The sequence below is a fragment of the Strix uralensis genome, chromosome 20 (genome assembly GCF_047716275.1).
Source record: "Strix uralensis isolate ZFMK-TIS-50842 chromosome 20, bStrUra1, whole genome shotgun sequence".
Classification (NCBI taxonomy): domain Eukaryota; kingdom Metazoa; phylum Chordata; class Aves; order Strigiformes; family Strigidae; genus Strix; species Strix uralensis.
In genome coordinates, this window is record NC_133991.1 from 9,064,861 (window position 1) to 9,084,468 (window position 19,608).

Below are 19,608 nucleotides of genomic sequence, written 5' to 3' on the forward strand. Positions count from 1 at the left end.
GAACTCTCTGTGGCTGATTTGAATGGCCCAGTGTGCCAGTTACTGGGAGAAACAGAGCTCGGTCTTCCCCAGCACAGGCTCTCACTGTGATCTCTTCTGACTTTTCTCCATAGGTTGTTCGCTCTGGAGCTAGGACAGCATCGTGGTGAGATGCTGTGGGGGGCTGAAGGACAGGGAAAAATGTGCATCCTGTGGTGGGATGTCTGTGCGTTGCTCTTGGTACATGTCTCTGCCTCATTTTCTCAGGTGGGATGCAAGATTACAACTACGTGTGGGCCAACTGCTTTGAGATCACGTTGGAGCTGTCCTGCTGTAAATATCCCCCGACCTCCGAGCTTCAGCAGGAGTGGGAGAACAACCGGGAGTCTCTCCTTGCTTTCATTGAGAAGGTAGTGCGGGCTGGCTTGGGGCGTGGGGCAGCAACCGTGAAACCCGTGTGTCCACGGTGGGCTGAGAGCACCGTATTCAGTTGCTCTTGTGGTTTGTTTGCTGCGTGCGGTAACACAACTGTTAACTGTGCAGAGGTTGGTGGCTACAAAGCTGCTGTGTATCTCTGTGGTTCTGCCACAGTTCCCACATCCTCTACGGTAGCAGAGCTTCACTCAGAGGGGCCTCGTGGGGCAAAGTGTTAAACAGAGGGACCGATCAGTGCAGATTTCACTAAGTAATGCAGAGTACGTGTGTGGCTTCAGTGCCATGAACCTCCAGTGATGTTTAAAAGCACCAGCACTGCTGAGTCCTCTGCCAGGCTGTCTCCAGGTGCCCGTGTATGAGTTGAGGAGGTGATAGTTTAGACTGGGAAGGGAGGCAGCTGCATTTTGTCCCTCAGTATGGCTTGTAACCCTGCTATGTTCATATTGTTGTGTGCCCATGTTGATGAATTAGAGGATTTGTTAGGGAGAATCAATCCTGAGAGCATGCTGGAATTGCTGTCCTTGCTGGCTGGCTAAGCACTGGATGTCTCTGCCTGACAGCTGTCCTGCTCTGCTGCGTTTGGGGAAGGGCAGGGGGATATTGCTGGCTGAGGATGTGGTTCCCCTGATGTTTCCTGTCTTCAGCCAGGCTCTTGTATTGTTTTCCTCAGGTCCACATCGGTGTGAAAGGCTTTGTCAGGGATGCAGTCACCGGAGCTGGCCTGGAGAACGCAACCATTGTTGTTGCTGGTATTGCTCATAACATCACAGCAGGCAAATTTGGCGATTACCACCGACTGCTTGTGCCTGGGACCTACAACGTGACCGCAGTTGTAATGGGGTAATGTCTCTGTGGCCGCCTGTGCCCACACTGCCAGCTCCTCATGTTCCTTCACTTGATTTCTTCCCCCAAAGCATCTTGTGTATTTAAGGGGTTTGGCTGGAAGCTGTGACAGTAAAGGACTCCAGCTTAGAGCTGCAGCTGTGTTTGTTCACCCCATGCCCCGCTGCAGCGGGGTGCTGTTGGATGCACAGCATTTCTGTCACCTTTGTTTGATTGCTTGTATCAACCTGCATCTTACTTTTTGGGCAAAGGGAGAAAGCGGAGTAGGGTTGCCCCAGTAAGAGTTGGTGTTGTTTCAAGTCTGGGTGTGAATGCGTAGCTTGCCCCTAGGCTAGCCCTGTGGTACGCCCGTGGCTTCTTCCTTGGTGAGTCTGTAAACAGGAACTTGTGCCTCTGTGACACAGCGGGGACAGCAGCGTAGCTGGGTCTGGTGGCAGTGGGATGCGTGCCGTCAGCTTGTTCACTGGTGAATCTCTCAGGTAGTTGTTAGCCCAGTGCGTTTGGGCTGGGAGGATTAGGCTGGACTGGTGGAGAGGCTGCAGGGGGTTTTGGCCTCTGTTCAGCAGAGCCTCCTTGCTGAAGCCAGCTCATTTTTTTCACAGTTACACACCAGTGACCAGAGAGAACATCGAGGTGAAGGAGGGAGCTGCAACAGAAGTGGATTTCTCCTTGCAGCCGACTGTAATGCCACCAGCTCTTAACGTCACACAGTTCACAGCAACAGCTGCTCCTGTCTCTACCATCACCCCCACCCCTGTGCAGGCAGAGGCTCCAAGCCCAACCTCTCTCCATCAACCCATCCAGCCTGTGGACTTCCGCCACCATCACTTCTCAGACATGGAGATCTTTCTCCGGCGCTACGCCAGCGAGTATCCCAACATAACCCGACTCTACTCTGTGGGCAAGTCGGTGGAGCTGCGGGAGCTCTACGTAATGGAGATCTCTGACAACCCTGGCGTCCACGAAGCAGGTGACGTGGGAAATCCTTTTTAACGAGGCACTAGGGACAGTCCCTTTGCTTTGAGAGACTCGATGGGCAGAGCAAAAAGGAGTGTAGCGCTGGCACCTGTCTGAAGAGAGACTGTGCTGCTCCTTGCAGTATCCTTTCTAAAAAGGCCAGGTGCAGTGGGTGGCACTAGTGTGAGTTAAAGAGCATTGCCCTGGGACATCTACACTGGTCGTGGAGCTCTGGGGACAGAAGGACCAAGGGGTTTCCCTGAAACAATGTTTGTTGTTTTTGGTGTTGTGGAAGCAGAAGGGTAAATTTTAGGTAAACGCCCTCCAGCCCTGCAGAAAGGCCTGAGAGAGCAGTGCTCAGGGTGGTGATATGTCTCCAAGCTTTAATGTAAGTGGTTATAATTGTCTCTTGCGGCTGTGTATATGCAGGTGAGCCGGAGTTCAAGTACATCGGTAACATGCATGGGAATGAAGTTGTGGGGCGAGAGCTTCTCCTGAACCTCATCGAGTACCTCTGCAAGAACTTCGGCACGGATCCTGAAGTGACAGATCTGGTCCGGAGCACACGGATCCACATCATGCCATCGATGAACCCTGATGGCTATGAGAAGTCCCAGGAAGGTATTGCTGTCTGTGTTGAAACATCTATGAGGTTTCTAGCTCTGAGAACAAGCCTTTGAGTTCACGGTACCTCTCTGAGAAATCTGGAAGCCTTGCTGGAGCAGACAGGGAGGCTGGGAAGGGACTTGGCGCGTTCTGTGGGACGAGTGGGTACACCCCACGTTGCGGGATGCGGGCGGTCAACTGTTGGGGAGGGAGAGCTCTTATGCTTCAGCGGTGCTATATGCTGCCCCTGTTTGGGTCCCCTTATGGTTTGTGTCTATCCCAAGGCTTATTTTAAAAAAAGACATTCCTTTGACACAGCTCATACTTGCTGTGCTTTGGTCCATGCTCTAAGTAACATGTGATGTGGGAGACAGGCTGTCTGCAGAGCACTTGTCCAAGGATAATACAGACTTTTATTGTGATGTTGAAATTGGCAAAAACATCCTTCATGAAGTCCTTAAAACTGCGTGGCTCTTGCAGATTGGCAGAACTAAGCCTGTCCAGAATGATTTTCTGGAAGCAGAGCTCTGCTTGGTTGTAACAAAGAACTCGTCCAGCTGGTTTGAGAAGGTGAGCTCTGAGGTTTCTGCGTTCGTGACATCCGGCTGCTGGGATTGTTCATGGTTCGCTGCCTTTTTGCTGGCTGTGGTCTGACTGGCCCTGAAAACCTGTGCAAACACCTGCTGAAAGGGCCCTCGGACACCTCTGTGCACAGAGCAGGCCCGTCGCTGAAGGGACGTGTGACAGCCCCGTCACTCTGGGCTGTAGGAAGCCCAGCACTGTTGTGCTCTCTGCTGTTTTCCATTAACTGATAGTTGTAAGCTCTGTAGTTAAGAAGATGAAGCCTCTGCACTGCAGGGGGCAATTGCATAGGGCACAGGCTTGAACACATGTTTAATTTTCAGGAGACAGAGGAGGTACCGTTGGCAGAAACAACAGCAACAACTATGACCTGAACCGGAACTTCCCAGATCAGTTCTTCCATGTGGCAGACCCTCCGCAGCCAGAAACTCTCGCTGTCATGACCTGGCTAAAGACTTACCCATTCGTGCTCTCAGCAAACCTGCACGGAGGTATGACAGCCAAACCGAGCTCCTTCCTCCGCGCTGAGGTTCAAGGGATGGGAGTTTGCAGGGATATCTCTGCAGTGTTTAGGTGTGAATTGAGGAGCTCTCGCAGAGAGCTCTCTGCCCTTGGCCTTGCTGTGAAATGGCAGGAGCGAAGGCAGCCAGGTTCCTGTGACAGGGGTAAGGCCCTTTGCAAAGGGCCTACACAAAAGTAAATCAACCCTTGTGTTCGTGCTGCTGGAAGATGGATCAGAAGCTGGAAAGAGAGGGTGAAAGCCATGTCCCCAGGCACACAGGGAGGTGAAGAGGCTGCTGGAAGGATCCCAAACCCTTCTCTGACGGGAGCACATGCGTGGGGGAGTAGCTAGCATGCTGCCCACTGGGAGATGGGGATGGACACTCGTCAGTGGTTGTTCAGCAGCTGCGTCTGGGAATGTGTTCTAGTGCTGTGGCTGCTAAAGGCTTCATCGTATTTGTAAAGGGGAAGGGAACAAGACGTAGTCCTGTGGGTTCCCTGCCTTGAATCGCATGGTGGAAATATGAAATTTGCTGTAATTTAATTATCTTTTTGGAGTGATCTAAATTAAGTCTCTGTATTACAGCTTATTCCCTAGACAGTTTGTCTGCTGGCTTGTAGCTGTGGTAACTTGCAGGTGGCTGCTTTGTGCTAGCGTGTTTAATTTTGTAGTATAGAAGTACCGTGTGTGGGTACGAGGGAGCTGGCAATTCTCCAGCAGTGGTGGTGTCTGGGGTTCCACAGTGCTATTAGTACAACATTAGGGAAGGCTTCAGTAAGCCAAAGATGTTATAATCTGTCAGTGCTTGCAATAAACTCCAGAAGGATGAAAAACTACAGCAGTTGGGCCAAGGGCACCGTGCATGTTCTACAGAATTTCTCCCTTTGCTTTCTCCTCTGTGAAAGCAATTATGAGGTTGTGCTCATCCCTCCTGCACGTCAGAGCCAAACCTTTGATGTGTCCTGGCTTGGGTTCACCTTCCCAACTGGGTGTGGTCTTATCTCTTCCTGTGCTTTTGTTGTCTTTCTAGCCACTGGGTTTAATGTTTTGTTTAATGCCGAGTCTTCAGAAACAGAAGACTTGGCACTCTTTGGAGAAAAAGAAAAACTTCCCCTATTAGGCTGAGGGATCACTTGGAAAGTGTGCAAGTGCGAGTCAAAGCTTGTTTCCCCTGCAGGTTCTCTGGTGGTTAATTACCCCTTTGATGATGATGAACAAGGAATAGCCATATACAGTAAATCTCCAGACGATGCTGTGTTTCAGCAGCTGGCACTTTCCTACTCCAAGGTAAAGCTCTAACAGGAAAACATCCTGCTGGGTTAAATCCTGCTGCTGTCGGGAACCTCCTGAGCGGCTGATGGAGGAGGGTGTGGGTACTGTGGGCGCCTGGTGTTGCCGGCGGAAGGGCCCTGAGGGAGGCTCTCATTCCAGGAGTGGACGGATGCCCAGCATGTTCCGTCTGCAGGCGCTGGAGGAGGAGCGCTCTATGCAGGCTCGGGGCCCAACGCCCTGAAGGGTGGTGGAAAATGCTGTACATGGGCCAGGAGGAGAGCAAGGATGTCTATGGGCTGGGTTTGGGTGTGGGTGCAGCCTGTTGTACGGCTGCAGCACAAAATACATGTCTACATGAACCTCTGTGTTTGGTAACAACAAAAGTGCCAGTGGCTGTAGAGTGCAGACTCAGCTTCACATGTTGCATCTTGTTTTTTAGGAAAATACAAAGATGTATCAGGGAAGCCCTTGTAAGGATATGTACCCCACTGAGTACTTCCCACATGGCATCACTAATGGGGCTCAGTGGTACAACGTTCCAGGTAAAGTAGACCTGAAGTCTCTTGCACTGTTTACCTTCAAGTTAATGCACACGCAGCTTAAAGAATTTAGTCTGATCAGTCACAAACTCTGCATTAGTCAGCCCAGATTACTGGGACTCGGGTTTCTTTTATAACCTCTTAAATAATGTACCCCGATAAAGTTATTCAAGGGGGAAAGAATTTATAGTGTAGTTTTTCTGGCTATTAGCAAAATGGTTTCATAAAATTTTACAGCAGTATATTAGCATGAAAGGTATTTACAAGAAGGATGGTTATTTGTCTGCTATTTTGGCATCCCTTTGAAGCTTGAATCTTGCCCTCTGTAAAGCCCTCTCCAGCTATAAAATGCATGTTGTAGTTTGTACTTCATCTTTCTCTACTATCTGATTTCTTTTTTTTTTTTGAGCCGTGGTACGATTGCCTTGAGGAGACCTTGCCAAAACTTTTTTTACATTCCTGTTGTAGGTGGGATGCAAGACTGGAATTACTTAAATACAAACTGCTTTGAAGTGACCATTGAGTTGGGCTGTGTGAAATATCCCAAAGCTGAGGAACTGCCAAAGTACTGGGAGCAGAACCGCCGATCTCTCCTCCAGTTCATGAAACAGGTGAGGTGCTTTGACCCCAAGCAATTGTGTGAGCTGCCTCCAGGGTTTACATTAGATGTGCCAGAGGGCTAATCTGTGGGGTGAAGTGAGTTCTGCTTCCTGGCTGGCTTGGGTACCTGCTCCACAGAAATCATCCCCATGAGAACAGGTCTTGACTCCCTCTTCTCCCCTTCTTCTCAACATACCAGAAATCTGTATGGAAGCAGCAACCAGGTGATGCAGGTGTGGGCTTGTTATTTACCACTACCTTGGTTTTCTGAGGCTGGAGTGGCCTTTATGTGCTGCTCCCATCTAAGTCGGGGCTGGTGGTAGTGCTGCGCACCTGGGACGTGCAAACAAAGGTGTGGAGCAAAGAGTGCTGTGGTGGCGCCCCGAGCCAAACAATTACTCATTGTACTCATCAGGTGATCTTTGTCCATGCCAGCTGCTGGCAAGTCTGACCTGAAGCCTTTTGGAACACGTTGCTCCTCTGGGAATGCTGAATGTCCTGGGCTGGGAGCTGGTGGGATCCCACAGCGCTGTGAGGGGCGGGAGGCAGAGCGAGGGCTGGCACTCAGCAGGGCTCTGGGTCTGTGCGCAGGTTCACCGCGGTGTCTGGGGATTTGTGCTGGACGCTGTGGACAGAAGGGGCATTCTCAACGCCACCATCAGCGTTGCCGACATCAACCATCCGGTGACCACCTACAAGGATGGAGACTACTGGCGCCTCTTGGTCCAGGGGACGTACAAAATCACAGCATCTGCCCGAGGGTAAGTGGTGACACAAGGGGCAAACAGCTGCCTGACAGACTTCTCAGTCAGGAGTAGTGCCATCGCCTCTGCCTACAGCAGATGTAGGCATGGGTGTTCCTCCTGCCCTCTGGCTTGTGCAGAGTTAGCAATGTGATGCTACCCTGATGTCAAAGGGTGCTCACCTGGTGCTGGTGTACAATCCAAATCTTCCCTTGTTTGGAGGTGGTGTGGGGAAGAAGTTGATAACTTACTGTCTTTAGGGGAAATTCTCTTGCAGACAGCTGCCCACAGAAATGACTTAATCACTTCAACTGCTGCCAAAACCTCCGTGTTAAAGCAGTCTGACTTGTCATCTTGCCAGTCTGCCACGTAACCCTGCAACACCTGAGCCAAAAGCAGCTCAGCGCCATGTTGCGCCCCGAGCTTCTCCCTGTCGTCCTGCCATTCCCATGCCCCTTTGAAATGTTCTTGCTCTTTGTTTTTATGCTCCTCACTTTTGGCTGAGGAGTGGTAGCAGTCCCATGTGAGTGTCTGGTCAGGAAGCGGGGTGACTTGTTGTGTGAGGCCTTGAACCCTTGACGTTTCCTTGTGTGTTCTCTTCCCTGGGTAGGTATGATCCAGTCACTAAGACAGTGGAAGTTGGCAGCAAAGGTGGGGTGCAAGTCAACTTCACTCTTTCACGGACAGACATCAAAGTGGAGGAGGGGAAGGTGCCGGTCTTGAACACCCCAGACACCAGTGACCCCAACGAGAAGGAGTTTGAGACCCTAATCAAAGACCTCTCTGCTGAGAATGGCCTGGAGCGCCTCCTGCTTACCTCCTCGGGGGACGTCTCTCCATACCGATACCGCCCTTACAAGGACCTCTCCGAGTTCCTCCGAGGCCTCTATCTGAACTACCCGCACATCACAAATCTCACCAGGTGAAAACTCAAAGCAGCAGTGCTCAGCAACTCCCTGAGCAGCAGCCTGGAGTAGGGAAGTAGTGAAATGATGAGCTATGAATGTCATGGCTCGGAGATGGGGAGCTCGTCCCCCTCTTCCCTGTGGTCCCTGAGTTCAAGGGAGCCCCACACATAAGGGCGTGGTGGCAGAGCATTGGCTGCAGGGACTCACAGATGCGTCCATGTGCTTTTTCCAGACATTTTACTGACTTAAAGGGGTGCCTGGGACTGGCAATATTCCCAGAATTGTTATCCCAGGTTTCTGCAAATACCTCTCTTCCATGCTATTTCCTTCCTTTTCCAAATCCTTTCTGACATCCACCCTGCTAAGGAGTCCACAGCAAAAGTGATCACATTTGTCTTACACCTCTCAGATTTTTGATTGTCTGCCTTCAGATTTTAATTCGGTAGTGCAAGACATGTTTTGAGTTAGTTTGCCCTGAGCCAAGGTCTCTGCCCTCCTGCAGGAGACCAGCTGCTGCAGTCCTCCACTTTTCTTTGTGACCTGTAGCGCTTACCCTCTGTCAGCTTCAGAAAGCACAAATCTCTTTGTCCCAGGACCTCATTTGCTTGTTGTTACCAGGCACAACGTGCTCATGTGCTGTCCCCGCTGGTGCCAAGGCTGCTTTTCTGATCTGTAGCCCCTATTGTCCTTCCAGTTGCATCAGCCCTGATTGTGTTCCCTGCTTTGCTTGCATTCAGTTTGCTAACTTAATGGCATGACTGTGGCAACAATTTCTGTGTTACTGGAAATAGTCCTGCTTTTGTCCTCTATGCCGGGTGCTTTACTTTGATGTCCAGATGTATCCCACTCTGAAGGAAAAAAAAAAACAACCCACAATTTGGAACCACAGGGGCATGTAGCAGTTCCAAATTAGTCGTGATGTCATAGGCTATATAGAGATATATGGAGCATTGGGTGTCCTGTACATCTGGACCTGGATACCTTCTGACACAGATGCTTGTGTTCAAACTGACGTTCATAGTGAATTCAGTTCAGTGCTGCTGCAGATCTGCCCTCCTGATGTGGTTGTGTTTTGTCCGTCACTTGTCTTTGCAGCCTCCTCATGGAGGTTGGCAGCAGTTCTTTCCACACCAGGGTTTCTGCATAAGGTCGGACAAGGGCTGCGGCTCTGTTCCTCAGCTGATGCTCTGGTTTCTCATCTCTTGGCAGTTTGGGTCAGAGCGTCGAGTTCCGTCAGATCTGGTCCCTCGAAATCTCCAACAGGCCCAACCAGTCTGAGCCTGAGGAGCCAAAGATCCGCTTTGTTGCTGGTATTCACGGAAACGCTCCTGTTGGTACAGAGCTTCTCCTGGCACTGGCAGAGTTTCTTTGTATGAACTACAAGAAGAACGCTGCTGTTACAAAGGTGAGGAGCCAGTGCGAGGGACCATCTTGGAGCCTTCCAGCTCTATCCTGAGAAGACAGTGCTCACTGGGAGAGACTTGTCTTGTTAACACTGGCTTGTGGCTTGCAGTGATTCCGTGCATAATGGGGAGGGGTTGTGAGATTCACGGGGCAAGTAGGAACCACTAACTGCAGTTCCTAGCATGAAATCCAGGTAAATAAGATGTACAGAGAATGAACCCTACTAATTGCACTTTATGTGCTGTTTCTCCTCCTTTTGTTCAGCTGATTGACCGAACGCGGATTGTGATTGTGCCTTCCCTGAATCCAGACGGACGTGAGATAGCACAGGAGAGAGGCTGCACATCGAAGATAGGCCAGACTAATGCTCATGGCAGAGATCTGGACACAGACTTCACAAGTAAAGCAAACTCAAGCAAAGTGATGTGTGGTGTCCCTGTAGAAATGCAGGCTGCTGGAGAAGTCTGCTGGCTGCTCAGGGGTTGGGTGTAGTCGTTTGGTTACAGGGTCTACCTGTAAAGAGAGCAGCACTCCTGCCCTGGAGCCTAAGCAGCACAGCTGCTGGGCAGCTTCCAGAGCTTGGATCCCCCTTACAGATGGTAATTTTCAGTCTCTTATTTGCAAGGAAAAGGTGAAGCAAAGTTCTTTAGGAACAGTCCACAGGTTGGACAACACCTAATGTATTTTTCCCGTTAATTGATTTCTTTCAACACCTGATTTCTGAAAAATGCCCTCTGTTCATGCTCCCTGGAAGCAGTCTCCTCTTTTCATGCTTTGCTGGTTTCCATGTAACTGCCTGCTGTATCCATAGCACAGTATCAGGGCTATGCCCATCCCTCCTGGGGACCAAGTGTTCTCACTGGCCAGGCTTGGCTGGGATCATCCCAAATGCTTTCTTAAGAAAATGTCAGTTTGGTGGCATTGAGGAGAGCAAACACACATGAAATACCCTCTGCATTACAGAAGTAAATAGCTTGATGAAATAGTGATGTGTCACATTTGTTTAGCTTTGCAGATGAATTCCCCCCATGGGTAGTGTGGACTAGGTGCTTTACTTGATCTGTCAGGTGCATCTGCTGAGATCTAACAGATACCTTTTAATACATGCAGCAGACTTAAACTTCAGGCAAAAACAAAGAATGTACTTCTGCTGACCTCTCAAATAGCAGAGGAAACTGTTGTCAATTCCCTTTTCTATTTGTTGTTCTGATTTACAGGCAATTACTCCCGGTACTCAGGGACACGAGAGCCTGAGACCAAAGCCATCATAGAGAACTTGATATTGAAGCAGGATTTCAGCCTCTCTGTTGCACTGGATGGAGGATCTCTGCTTGTCACTTACCCATACGATAAGCCAGTGCAGACAGGTATGACTGACTCCTCCAGGGCCTTGCATGCACAGTTACCCTCAGGCTGTCTCTGCAGAAGTTCATGTGACCACTTGTAAGAGCTTTTTGCACTGGTGATGTTCTGTAGCCTCCTTTTGTGTTCAGCCCTTTGTATGTGGAGTTGACAGTCTGTTAAGTAAAGCTACGAAACCTCAGAGGATTCAGCTAGGGATCAGAACACTTACCATTTCTTTTCCTACAACAGTATTTAGAAGTTTCCTCTGCCAAAGCCAGTATAAAGTCTTATTTGATACCAACCCTCAGTGTTAGAAGAAATCTGGAATGCCCCTGAAACAATGTGTGTCACTGTCTAATACAGGATCATGAGGGCAGAATGAGAATCTGCCTCTCTAGTGAATAGGAGCTGCACTCTCAAAGTCTCGCTTTTCTCTTTGTAGTGGAGAACAAAGAAACACTGAAGCATTTGGCATCTCTGTATGCAAACAACCATCCGCTGATGCATTTGGGCCAGCCAGGCTGTCCAAATAAGTCAGGTATGTGTGGGTAAATCCTTTAACCCTGCCGTCAACTTGTGCTAGCCTCTGCCTGGAGCAGATCTGACAGCTGTGCTCTTGCTCTCACAGATGAGAATATTCCTGGCGGTGTGATCCGTGGCTCTGAATGGCACAGTCACTTGGGAAGTATGAAGGTACTTCATCACGGCACGAGGCTTTCCATCTCTGCTAAACAAGCATTAAAAAGCATATTTGTTCTGACGTCTGGGCAAAACTTCCCCACCTCCAGCTGCACTTTGCAAAGCTTTTTAAATACCGCCTCTTGTTGTAACTGTGGTTTCGATTTTTGCAGGATTTCAGCGTTACGTTTGGTCATTGTCCTGAGATCACTGTTTATACCAGCTGCTGTTACTTCCCGAGTGCAGGACAGCTTCCTGGCCTGTGGGCAGACCACAGGAAATCTCTCCTTAGCATGCTGGTGGAGGTGAGCCACAGTCTGGGGGAGGAAATTCTGGCAAGGAGTGAAGATAGTGGGCCGAGTGGGGAGGGGGAGAGGAATAGTGGTATGGAGAGTCTTTGTGTTTTTGTTGGTGCTGTGTAATTACAGATGGTCATAATTTAGACTGTATGAGGAATGGATTGAACAGAGGCAACAAGTGACCAGGAAATGTGTTGACACAAGAGTTAAACATCTGTGCTGTGTTGCCTTACAGTGGGCTGAGCAGTCCTGGCAGTATTGTGCACTTCTATTTAGTATGGGGGTCAGGGATGGAGAATGGCCTGTATTTTGAAGCAAAGATTAGATCCTATTTTAGTTACAAATGTGCCATATGCTTGGATGTGAACGCAAAGGGTTTGAAATGCTTTATTTCAGGTTCATAAGGGAGTTCATGGATTCGTCCAGGACAAGAGTGGCAAGGCAATTTCTAAAGCTACCATTATTCTTAACGAAGGTTTGAGGGTCTCTACTAAAGAAGGTGGCTATTTCCATGTGCTGTTGGCTCCAGGTTTGCACAGCATCAATGCGATAGCCGACGGGTACCAGCAGAAACATGTCAAGGTATGTGAATGTCTGTATCAGAGATCTTCCTCACGCTCCCTGTCATGTAAAGTCATCCCTATCTGGCCTCTGCCTAGTTGGCTGTGTTTAGCTGCTGATTATGTGCCCAGGGTAGCTGTTTTCTGCCTTGATACAATGGATGGAGAAGAATTTCCCAGCACAGGAGGGTTTTTTTGGGCACTAGCTTTTCTTTCCATCGCACTTATCTTTGACATCCGCTCGGTCTTGCCCTGGTCAGCAAGTATCTCTCTTGTCTGGACACCTAACAGAGGTGCAAGCTTTGAGACAGTCTGAGTTCTTGTATCTTTCTGCAGGTCTTTGTACGTCATGATGCACCCAGCTCTGTGTTCATTGTATTTGACACGGAAAACAGGATATTTGGTCTGCCAAGGGAGCTGGTTGTAACTGTTGCAGGTAAAGTGACACTTTTGATCAAAGCTTTGAGCTTTGCTTTCTATACCAGTTCATGCTGACAATGACCCTTCTCTTCGCTGAACTGGAAAAGCAGCCTGCAGACTTAAGCCATCTCCTGCTGTCCCTTCTGAATATGTGCTTGTCCTTGCAAACTGGTCCAACAACCCTTGGATCTGGTGATGCTGGGCTAGCAGATGGGAGGGAGGCAGGATGTAGAGAGTGTGCAGGGGTCTGAAGGCTCCAGAATGGACTTTGAGCTGCCTGGAATGGGGAGAGCCTGTTTGTGCATAATGCTGGGAGTTAGCAGATCTTGCTTCTTCCCCAAGGTTTCATTGAGTGGTGTGGCACCAGGTAAGCATTAAGAGATTTATTTTTGTGTGTGTGTCAAGGTGGCAGCTGCTGGGGAGGCTGGAGTTTATATCCAGTGGTCTGCAGAGGAGCTCAGTGATGTTATCCTAGATTGCAAGCACAGAAAGTAAAGCTAGTGCAGTGCTGCTCTGGAAGCAGCTCTCTTGCATGGCATGTCTTCTGTGGCCTGGGAGGAAGGAGCAGGGTCACAGTGAAGCAAGGAAAGTGGTTGTGACTGTAGAAGGGAAGAGAGGTGGTGGCAAGCCTAGGAGCCTCTGGGGTGGGGGAACGTGACATTAACTTTAATGCCTTCTCTCTGGCAGGTGCAAGTATGTCTGCTCTGGTCCTCACTGCCTGTATCATCTGGTGTGTCTGCTCAATTAAGTCCAACAGACACAAGGACGGCTTCCACCGCCTCCGGCAGCACCACGACGATTATGAGGACGAAATCCGCATGATGTCCACTGGCTCAAAGAAGTCCCTCCTGAGCCACGAATTCCAGGATGAAACAGACACTGAAGAAGAAACATTGTACTCCAGCAAACACTGACACCTCCCAGGCAGGAAAGGAGGTTTCCATGGACCAGACCCGGTGGCGGGGGGCGAGCCCTGTGGTTCAGTTTTGACATGTTAACTTGCAGGATGTGTCCTCCAGAGGTGTGGGTGGCAGCTCCCAACTTCGCCCTACTGTTTGCTTTGTTCCTATGTACATGCAAATCAGTGGGTGTTGGAGCCTGTGTTTGGGCTAAGGACATGGCTTGTTACATTTTTGGGTCAAGATGTGGAGGTTCACATGACATTGTTTGAAAGACAACAGGGTGGCCAGCAGAGTTCTTAGCACTTCCCCAGCACCTCAACAGTCGGCAGATGGTGGGGAAGTGCCCCGAGACCTGCACGGAGTCGTAGTTACAACACTCCACAGCAGTTTCTCTACCTGTTTTGATTTCATGTTTTCCACTCTGTACTTGGGGGAAGCCAAATCTTTCACTTGACTCCACGTTCTGCAGAGCAGCCCTTGCAAAAAGACCAAAAAAAAAAAAAAAAAAGCCCTTGGTTCTCAACTGCTCCCTTGGAGCTTTTCCCCACCATGAGATGCTGTGGCCTGCTATGATCTGCAGTGGTTGTGGAGCACCTCTGATGCGTTGCTACTTCCAGGCAGTGACTTGGCATCCTGAAAGCTGGGGGAGATGACATCAGTTCTTGATGTGAGTTGGAGAAAGGAGCAAATGTCAGAGCTTCAGTGAACTCTGACAAAGTTCAGTTGCTTGCCAGCTCTGCAGTACTGCTGTTCCTGACTTCTGGGGAAGAAAGAAACTTTATCCCCATCGCCCCTGGTTGCTTTTCATTTGTGCAGTAGATTTGGCCCTCGGGGTCTCACATTCGTATTACAACAGCACAGTGTCTGAAGGAGCAACTGAAGGTTGTTCTAAACAAATGGTTAAACTGAGTGTGGTGGATACTGTAGAAAAGCAGCTGGTTACTGACTCCACCTGAACATTTTTGCTCAAGTCCACTACTATTCAGGAGGAAACAGTGAAATCTGACCGCTGCTTTGTATTCGAGCATTACTGGAGCAGCAGGGAGAGAGGTCATGGGAGTGTCCATGGCCCAGAACTTCAGTCTTAAATTTTGAAAAAAAGCTGTACCATTTGCCATTGTCTACCTAATACCATTTAGTGATCAGAGCACTTTGGAATCACCCTCTCATCGAGCTCTGGTGATGGTAGGCATCAAATTAGCCTGCTGGCTTGGCTCTCTTCTGCTGCTACAGCATCCCCGAAGTATGTAGCAAGAGCTCCACCTGCTTGTGTGTCTGCAGTTGTGGCTGCTGCTGCGGGGGCCTTGGGTGCAAAGGCACGAGGAAGGACTGAACGGCTGTGCTGGAGGGGAAGGGAAAAGCAGCCAAATTTTGTAGCACTTGACAGGAAGTTGGAAAGAGGAGCTGCAGCGTGCATCCCCAAGACACATGGGATTTGTGGGGAATAGAAGGGATGTCCAGAAGGAAAGAATGGCTGAAACGTTTGATTTCCAAAGCCTTTATGCATCTCTGATGTTCCTGTGCTTTCTGGGCAGAAGGCTGGGGTTAGAATAGGCACTTATTTTCTTGCTGCTCATTTTCTTATTTAATTCTTGCCCCATTGACCTGAACTCCTGGGTGCAGGAGCCTGGTGCAGCAACATCTTGGGCACCTAGTTTGCCCTGAGCTGATCTGTTCTCTGGCAGCTTGGGGAGGTCCACTAGTGAAACCTGCACATGGTGTCTGTGGGGGGGATGTTTGCACCCCCATGTATGATGGCGACTGTTCTGCAGGGCTCTGACCTGGTCTCTGGGGGAAAACTGTTGAAGACTGTTGGGCCATGTCACCTGGGGAAGGAGCTGTTCCTCACCTCTGTGTGCAGTACATGCTCTTCCCGAACCACGTGCCTGTGGCCATGCTGCCATGCTCATAGTCTTGGCTGATTTTGTTCAGCTCTCTGGAGGGACAAAGACAACCCTTAGACACCAGTATACCTTCTTCCCTGTTCCGTGGGGAATTATATTGCAAGAAACACGTGATGTGGCTGGGGAGGTGTGCTGGGAACAGGGATGTGGGGCTGAGCATTCCCCATGCTCGTGTCCCACATCGCTGTGGTGTGAAAGAGCTGTTCTTGCTGCCGCTGTTGTACAGGAGCCATGAACATCTCTGCCTGCTCCCAGCTCATGGTGCGGAGCTGGGGATGGGCTTTGGTCCTGGGCTGTGACCCTTTTCCATCTGTAATGGGCTGCAGCACACCACCACACAGTAGCGTTAATAACCCTGCCTAATCTCCAAACTTTTCCTGCTTCTGAGGGCTTTAACAAGAGACACAGCTGGGGTTTTGTATTAAAGTTGAGTTTGTAAATGGCTCTTGGAGCTCTGTTTGGGTTTTGTTTTCTCTGGCAGCAGGTAACGGACTGAGCTGGCCTTGCTTTGTCCCACTAGCAAGTCTCGTTAAGAATTGGCCCTTCCCCTCTGAGAGTGCATTTTGCAGTTAGCTTGGAGTAGGTGTCATTTTTAAGGTGAGTGGATTTCAGATGTTTTGCAAACATGTGAGACTTTTCTACACAGCAGGACCAGGTCCGTGTCTGGCTCTTGCCCTGCGCTCAGAGCCGCAGCAAGTAAGCGCTGGGGCTGTTTGTTGCCAGTTTTGGGAAGGCAGGAGCGGCCTCCCCTCGCCGTCAGTCTGTCTGTCTGTCCGTCCATCCGCGGGAGTGCCTGTGCCGCTTCGGGCAAGGAGCCAGTCCTCCGCGGGCCCTTGTCCCTGGAGCGTGTCGGTCCGTGCACTGTGCCTTCAAATGTACATTTTTAAAAGGGACTTGAATCGCCTTTTCCTGGGAGCGGGACGGGGCGGTGTGAGGCGAGGCCTGGCTCTGCCCTCAGCCGGGCCCTCTGTTTTTTACCTGTATACTGAGATCCAATAATCTGTATAAAACTATTTTGATGTCCACCTGGGTTGTCTCGTTCTTCCTTCAGGGGCAGGGGGGCCTTGGGGCTGCAAGGCGGATGCTGGGGGCCGGCGCGGCTCCCCCGGTGCTCGGCGCTGCACCGGGGCCGCCGGGGCGAGGCGCCACTGAGCCGCTGGGGGGCGCTGCAGCGGGAGGTCCGCCCGTCCCGGCGGGCGCCGCGCGTCCGGGAAGACGCTCTGGTCCGCCCTTCTCGGTGGCCCGGTCTCGCCGGGCCGTGGCTGACGTTGGACAACAAAGATGGCGGCGGGGAGCAGCAACTACTGGGAAGGCGAGTGGGGCCCGAGGGCGGTGGGGACGGGGTGGCTGCGTGCCGCGGGGCCCGGCCGGGGCACAGCCCGGTCTGGGCGGGGCGGAACTGCCGCCGGGTCCCCTCTGCCCGCCTCCGGGGGACCGGTGCCGCCCGTGCCGGGAGGCTGCAGTGGCCCCGTCGGCCCCTCAGCCATGAGGCGTCGGTGCCCGGCTGAGCCCTGCGGTGGGGAGGCCTCGGGGCCCGCGGGGAGGGGGGCGGCACCCCGCGCCGGACCCCCCCGGCCGTGTGGGACAGGGCCTGTGGGTGTTCAGCCGTGCCCCCGCTTTCAGCGTGGGGTGCTCCCCCACCGTCAGGGCCCCCCCCTTGTCGGTCTCTGTGGGTTTCCCCACTCCGGGGCTTTCGAGAAGTCTCTGCCAGCGGCGCTTGAAAGCACCTCGTGAAAACATTTTCCCTGAAGGCGTGGGGTCACCGCGGGTTTGTGACTTCTCCCTCACTCTGGGCCGCCCTGTGCAGATCTCAGGAAGCAGGCGAGGCAGCTGGAGAACGAGCTGGACCTGAAGCTGGTCTCCTTCAGCAAACTCTGCACCAGCTACAGCAGCACCCGAGACGGAAGGCGCGACAGGTATAGGTACTAGCCCATTTTTTTATGTTTTAAACGCTGCTTGTGGTACTTGGTTCATTTTTATAATTTGCTTCATGTTAGTCCCACCTGTGGCTTTTATGCTTAGCTTCTTAAGCTCATTTCAGCACTTCTTGATGCTGTGACGCTGGTGTTGGTCTTGATGCAAGAATGAGCGATATTGGCACATGAGTCAGGTGCATGATGGGCTGCAGTGGTGCTGCGTGAGAGCAGGGGAGGCTGAGTTTAAACTTCAGTTTGTAACTGAGGGGTTAGTGTGTGAGCTGATGAGAGGGGCTTTTTAAGGCATGCTTATTTTCCAATTTTTCTTGTATTGAACTAGTAGGAGCTTTTCAGGGACTTCAGTATTAGGGGAATTCAGCCTTACACCTTTCAGGTGGGCTAGTGCAGTATTTGTAATCCCTGTTCTAATGGTAAGTGAACTGGAGCACTGAGCAGCTGTGACTCCTCCAAGGTTGCTCAGAGGACCAGCCCTCCCTTCAGGAGGGATAGCAGTTTCTTTCTGGCTTTCTCATAAGATGAGTAGTAATAGTGAGAGCTAGATACACATTTATATATATACATGAACCAGATAAATACATACACATATGAGTACTTCCTGTTTGCTTTAGGCAGATTCATGTTTGACTGAAGAATTAATGTGATAAAACTTTTCAAGTCTTTCTAGCTTATGGGCTAGAGTTGAGGTCTTCCCTGGAGTTCCACAGCACTAATTATCAACTTCTCTGTCACTGGGCACAACCTTTAAAAACTGCCATTCTTTGCTTATTAACTGTGTATCGGTTGTGAGTGTGACTACTGTATGTATGTGTGTTGATATTTTTATTTATTTATTTGATGATTGAATTAGTTTTGAACCTTTACGTGAATTTCTGGTTCTGGAAGCCTCAGAGAGTCTCAAGAATGATCATGTTACTCTTGAATCAGAGTCCTAGTCTCTTTCTTGTTTCTGGCTCAGTGCTGTTACTTGCTGGGTAATCTAATTGTTTTAATTATTTTTGCTGTCCTATGCAAAATTTACTTCTCTTGCTCTAGTTATGGTGGATTACCAAAGTAATGAGTAGTCTCTGAAAGGTATTAGTTCTCATACTTTGCAGGTTGGCATACCCTGTGTTGGGCTTCTGTTCTGTTGCTTATATATGACTTTTGATTGTGGTTTTAGTTTACCTTAAAAAGCATATAGGGAAGGTGTACTGCATGAAACTGTAATTGGCATAAATTGTGTGGTTTGCATCGCTCTGTAGAACACTGAGTGCTTAATAGGTCAGTGGGTTGTCCTAACACTGTTATTAAGGTGTAATTATGTAGCTGGTATAACATGCTAATAGTGCAGTGCTTCCTCCTGCCAATAAATAAATAAATCAAGCTTAAAAGTTGGGGAGAGAAGGGCATTGGTGCTAGACACGTGCTGGTAGTAGACAAGTGTTTGGTGTCAGGCATATCTTCCAAGGAGAGGTTATATTTTCCCTGGGTGATACTGTGTCTCTAGTTCAGATAAGAGTTAAAGGCATGTATGATAAGAAAATGTAATTTTTCTGAGCTTAATTCATCTCTCTAGGAAACCTGGGTAGTAGAGCTGGCCAACACCTGACACTAGTGTTTCCTTATTTCTTGCATTTGTGAAAAGGTGATGTACTTTTCAGTAACTGCTCCTCCTCTTTTTCCTTAGCTCTGACACAACTCCTCTCTTAAATGGATCAAGCCAGGACAGAATGTTTGAGACCATGGCTGTGGAGATTGAACAACTTCTGGGAAAGGTAACTCAAGTTACTGCAGTTTCACTTCAGCATCTATTGCAGTATAGATTTCTGTGATGAATGTTAGGAAATAACGTGTGTGGGTGTTAGACAAGTGTTTCTAAAGGTATGCGTGTGCCATTAGAGCTAGGTCCTTCAACTTACACATTGTAACTTTCTTGGAAGAATAAGCCATTTCATGTTTTTGTGGGTTTTTTTGTCTTCCTTTAGCTTACTGGAATAAATGACAAAATGGCAGAATACACAAATAGTGCAGGAGTCCCGTCCCTGAATGCTGCACTGATGCATACGTTACAGCGTCATAGAGACATATTGCAGGTAACAAACACATGTCTTCTTGCTCTTATTTTGTTTCCTTGTTTGGAATAATTACTAGCAGTGCTGATATTAGAGCATGCTTGAATGTCTTACCAGAAGATTTAAATGCCACTGATCCCATC

At 49.8% G+C, this 19,608-nt stretch overlaps 2 protein-coding genes across 6 annotated transcripts in view; both read left to right on the forward strand.

Annotated features, from left to right (window-relative positions):
• CPD (carboxypeptidase D) overlaps window positions 1-16,502 on the forward strand; it is a 27,511-nt gene extending 11,009 nt beyond the window's left edge. The window contains exons 3-21 of the mRNA XM_074889842.1: window positions 247-389; window positions 1,085-1,254; window positions 1,860-2,227; window positions 2,644-2,835; window positions 3,726-3,893; window positions 5,082-5,191; window positions 5,616-5,718; window positions 6,184-6,326; window positions 6,907-7,076; window positions 7,669-7,980; window positions 9,176-9,371; window positions 9,635-9,770; window positions 10,588-10,737; window positions 11,157-11,252; window positions 11,343-11,407; window positions 11,566-11,697; window positions 12,088-12,273; window positions 12,588-12,687; window positions 13,359-16,502. Coding sequence (XP_074745943.1) covers window positions 247-389; window positions 1,085-1,254; window positions 1,860-2,227; window positions 2,644-2,835; window positions 3,726-3,893; window positions 5,082-5,191; window positions 5,616-5,718; window positions 6,184-6,326; window positions 6,907-7,076; window positions 7,669-7,980; window positions 9,176-9,371; window positions 9,635-9,770; window positions 10,588-10,737; window positions 11,157-11,252; window positions 11,343-11,407; window positions 11,566-11,697; window positions 12,088-12,273; window positions 12,588-12,687; window positions 13,359-13,585 — 3,167 coding nt within the window. The 3' untranslated portion in view covers window positions 13,586-16,502. The remainder of the gene's footprint in view (window positions 1-246; window positions 390-1,084; window positions 1,255-1,859; window positions 2,228-2,643; window positions 2,836-3,725; window positions 3,894-5,081; window positions 5,192-5,615; window positions 5,719-6,183; window positions 6,327-6,906; window positions 7,077-7,668; window positions 7,981-9,175; window positions 9,372-9,634; window positions 9,771-10,587; window positions 10,738-11,156; window positions 11,253-11,342; window positions 11,408-11,565; window positions 11,698-12,087; window positions 12,274-12,587; window positions 12,688-13,358) is intronic.
• Window positions 16,503-16,699: 197 nt separating this feature from the next.
• The window catches only part of GOSR1 (golgi SNAP receptor complex member 1), a 33,542-nt gene continuing 30,633 nt past the window's right edge, over window positions 16,700-19,608 (forward strand). For 4 of the 5 annotated variants that reach the window (XR_012631710.1, XM_074890480.1, XM_074890477.1 and 1 more), the window contains exons 1-4: window positions 16,700-16,789; window positions 17,285-17,399; window positions 19,081-19,168; window positions 19,379-19,486. Coding sequence is in view for 4 of the 5 variants with exons in the window: in XM_074890480.1 (XP_074746581.1) it covers window positions 16,759-16,789; window positions 17,285-17,399; window positions 19,081-19,168; window positions 19,379-19,486 (342 nt within the window). In the remaining variant the exon portion in view is untranslated. The remainder of the gene's footprint in view (window positions 16,790-17,284; window positions 17,400-19,080; window positions 19,169-19,378; window positions 19,487-19,608) is intronic. The other variant, XM_074890478.1, reaches the window with a different exon arrangement.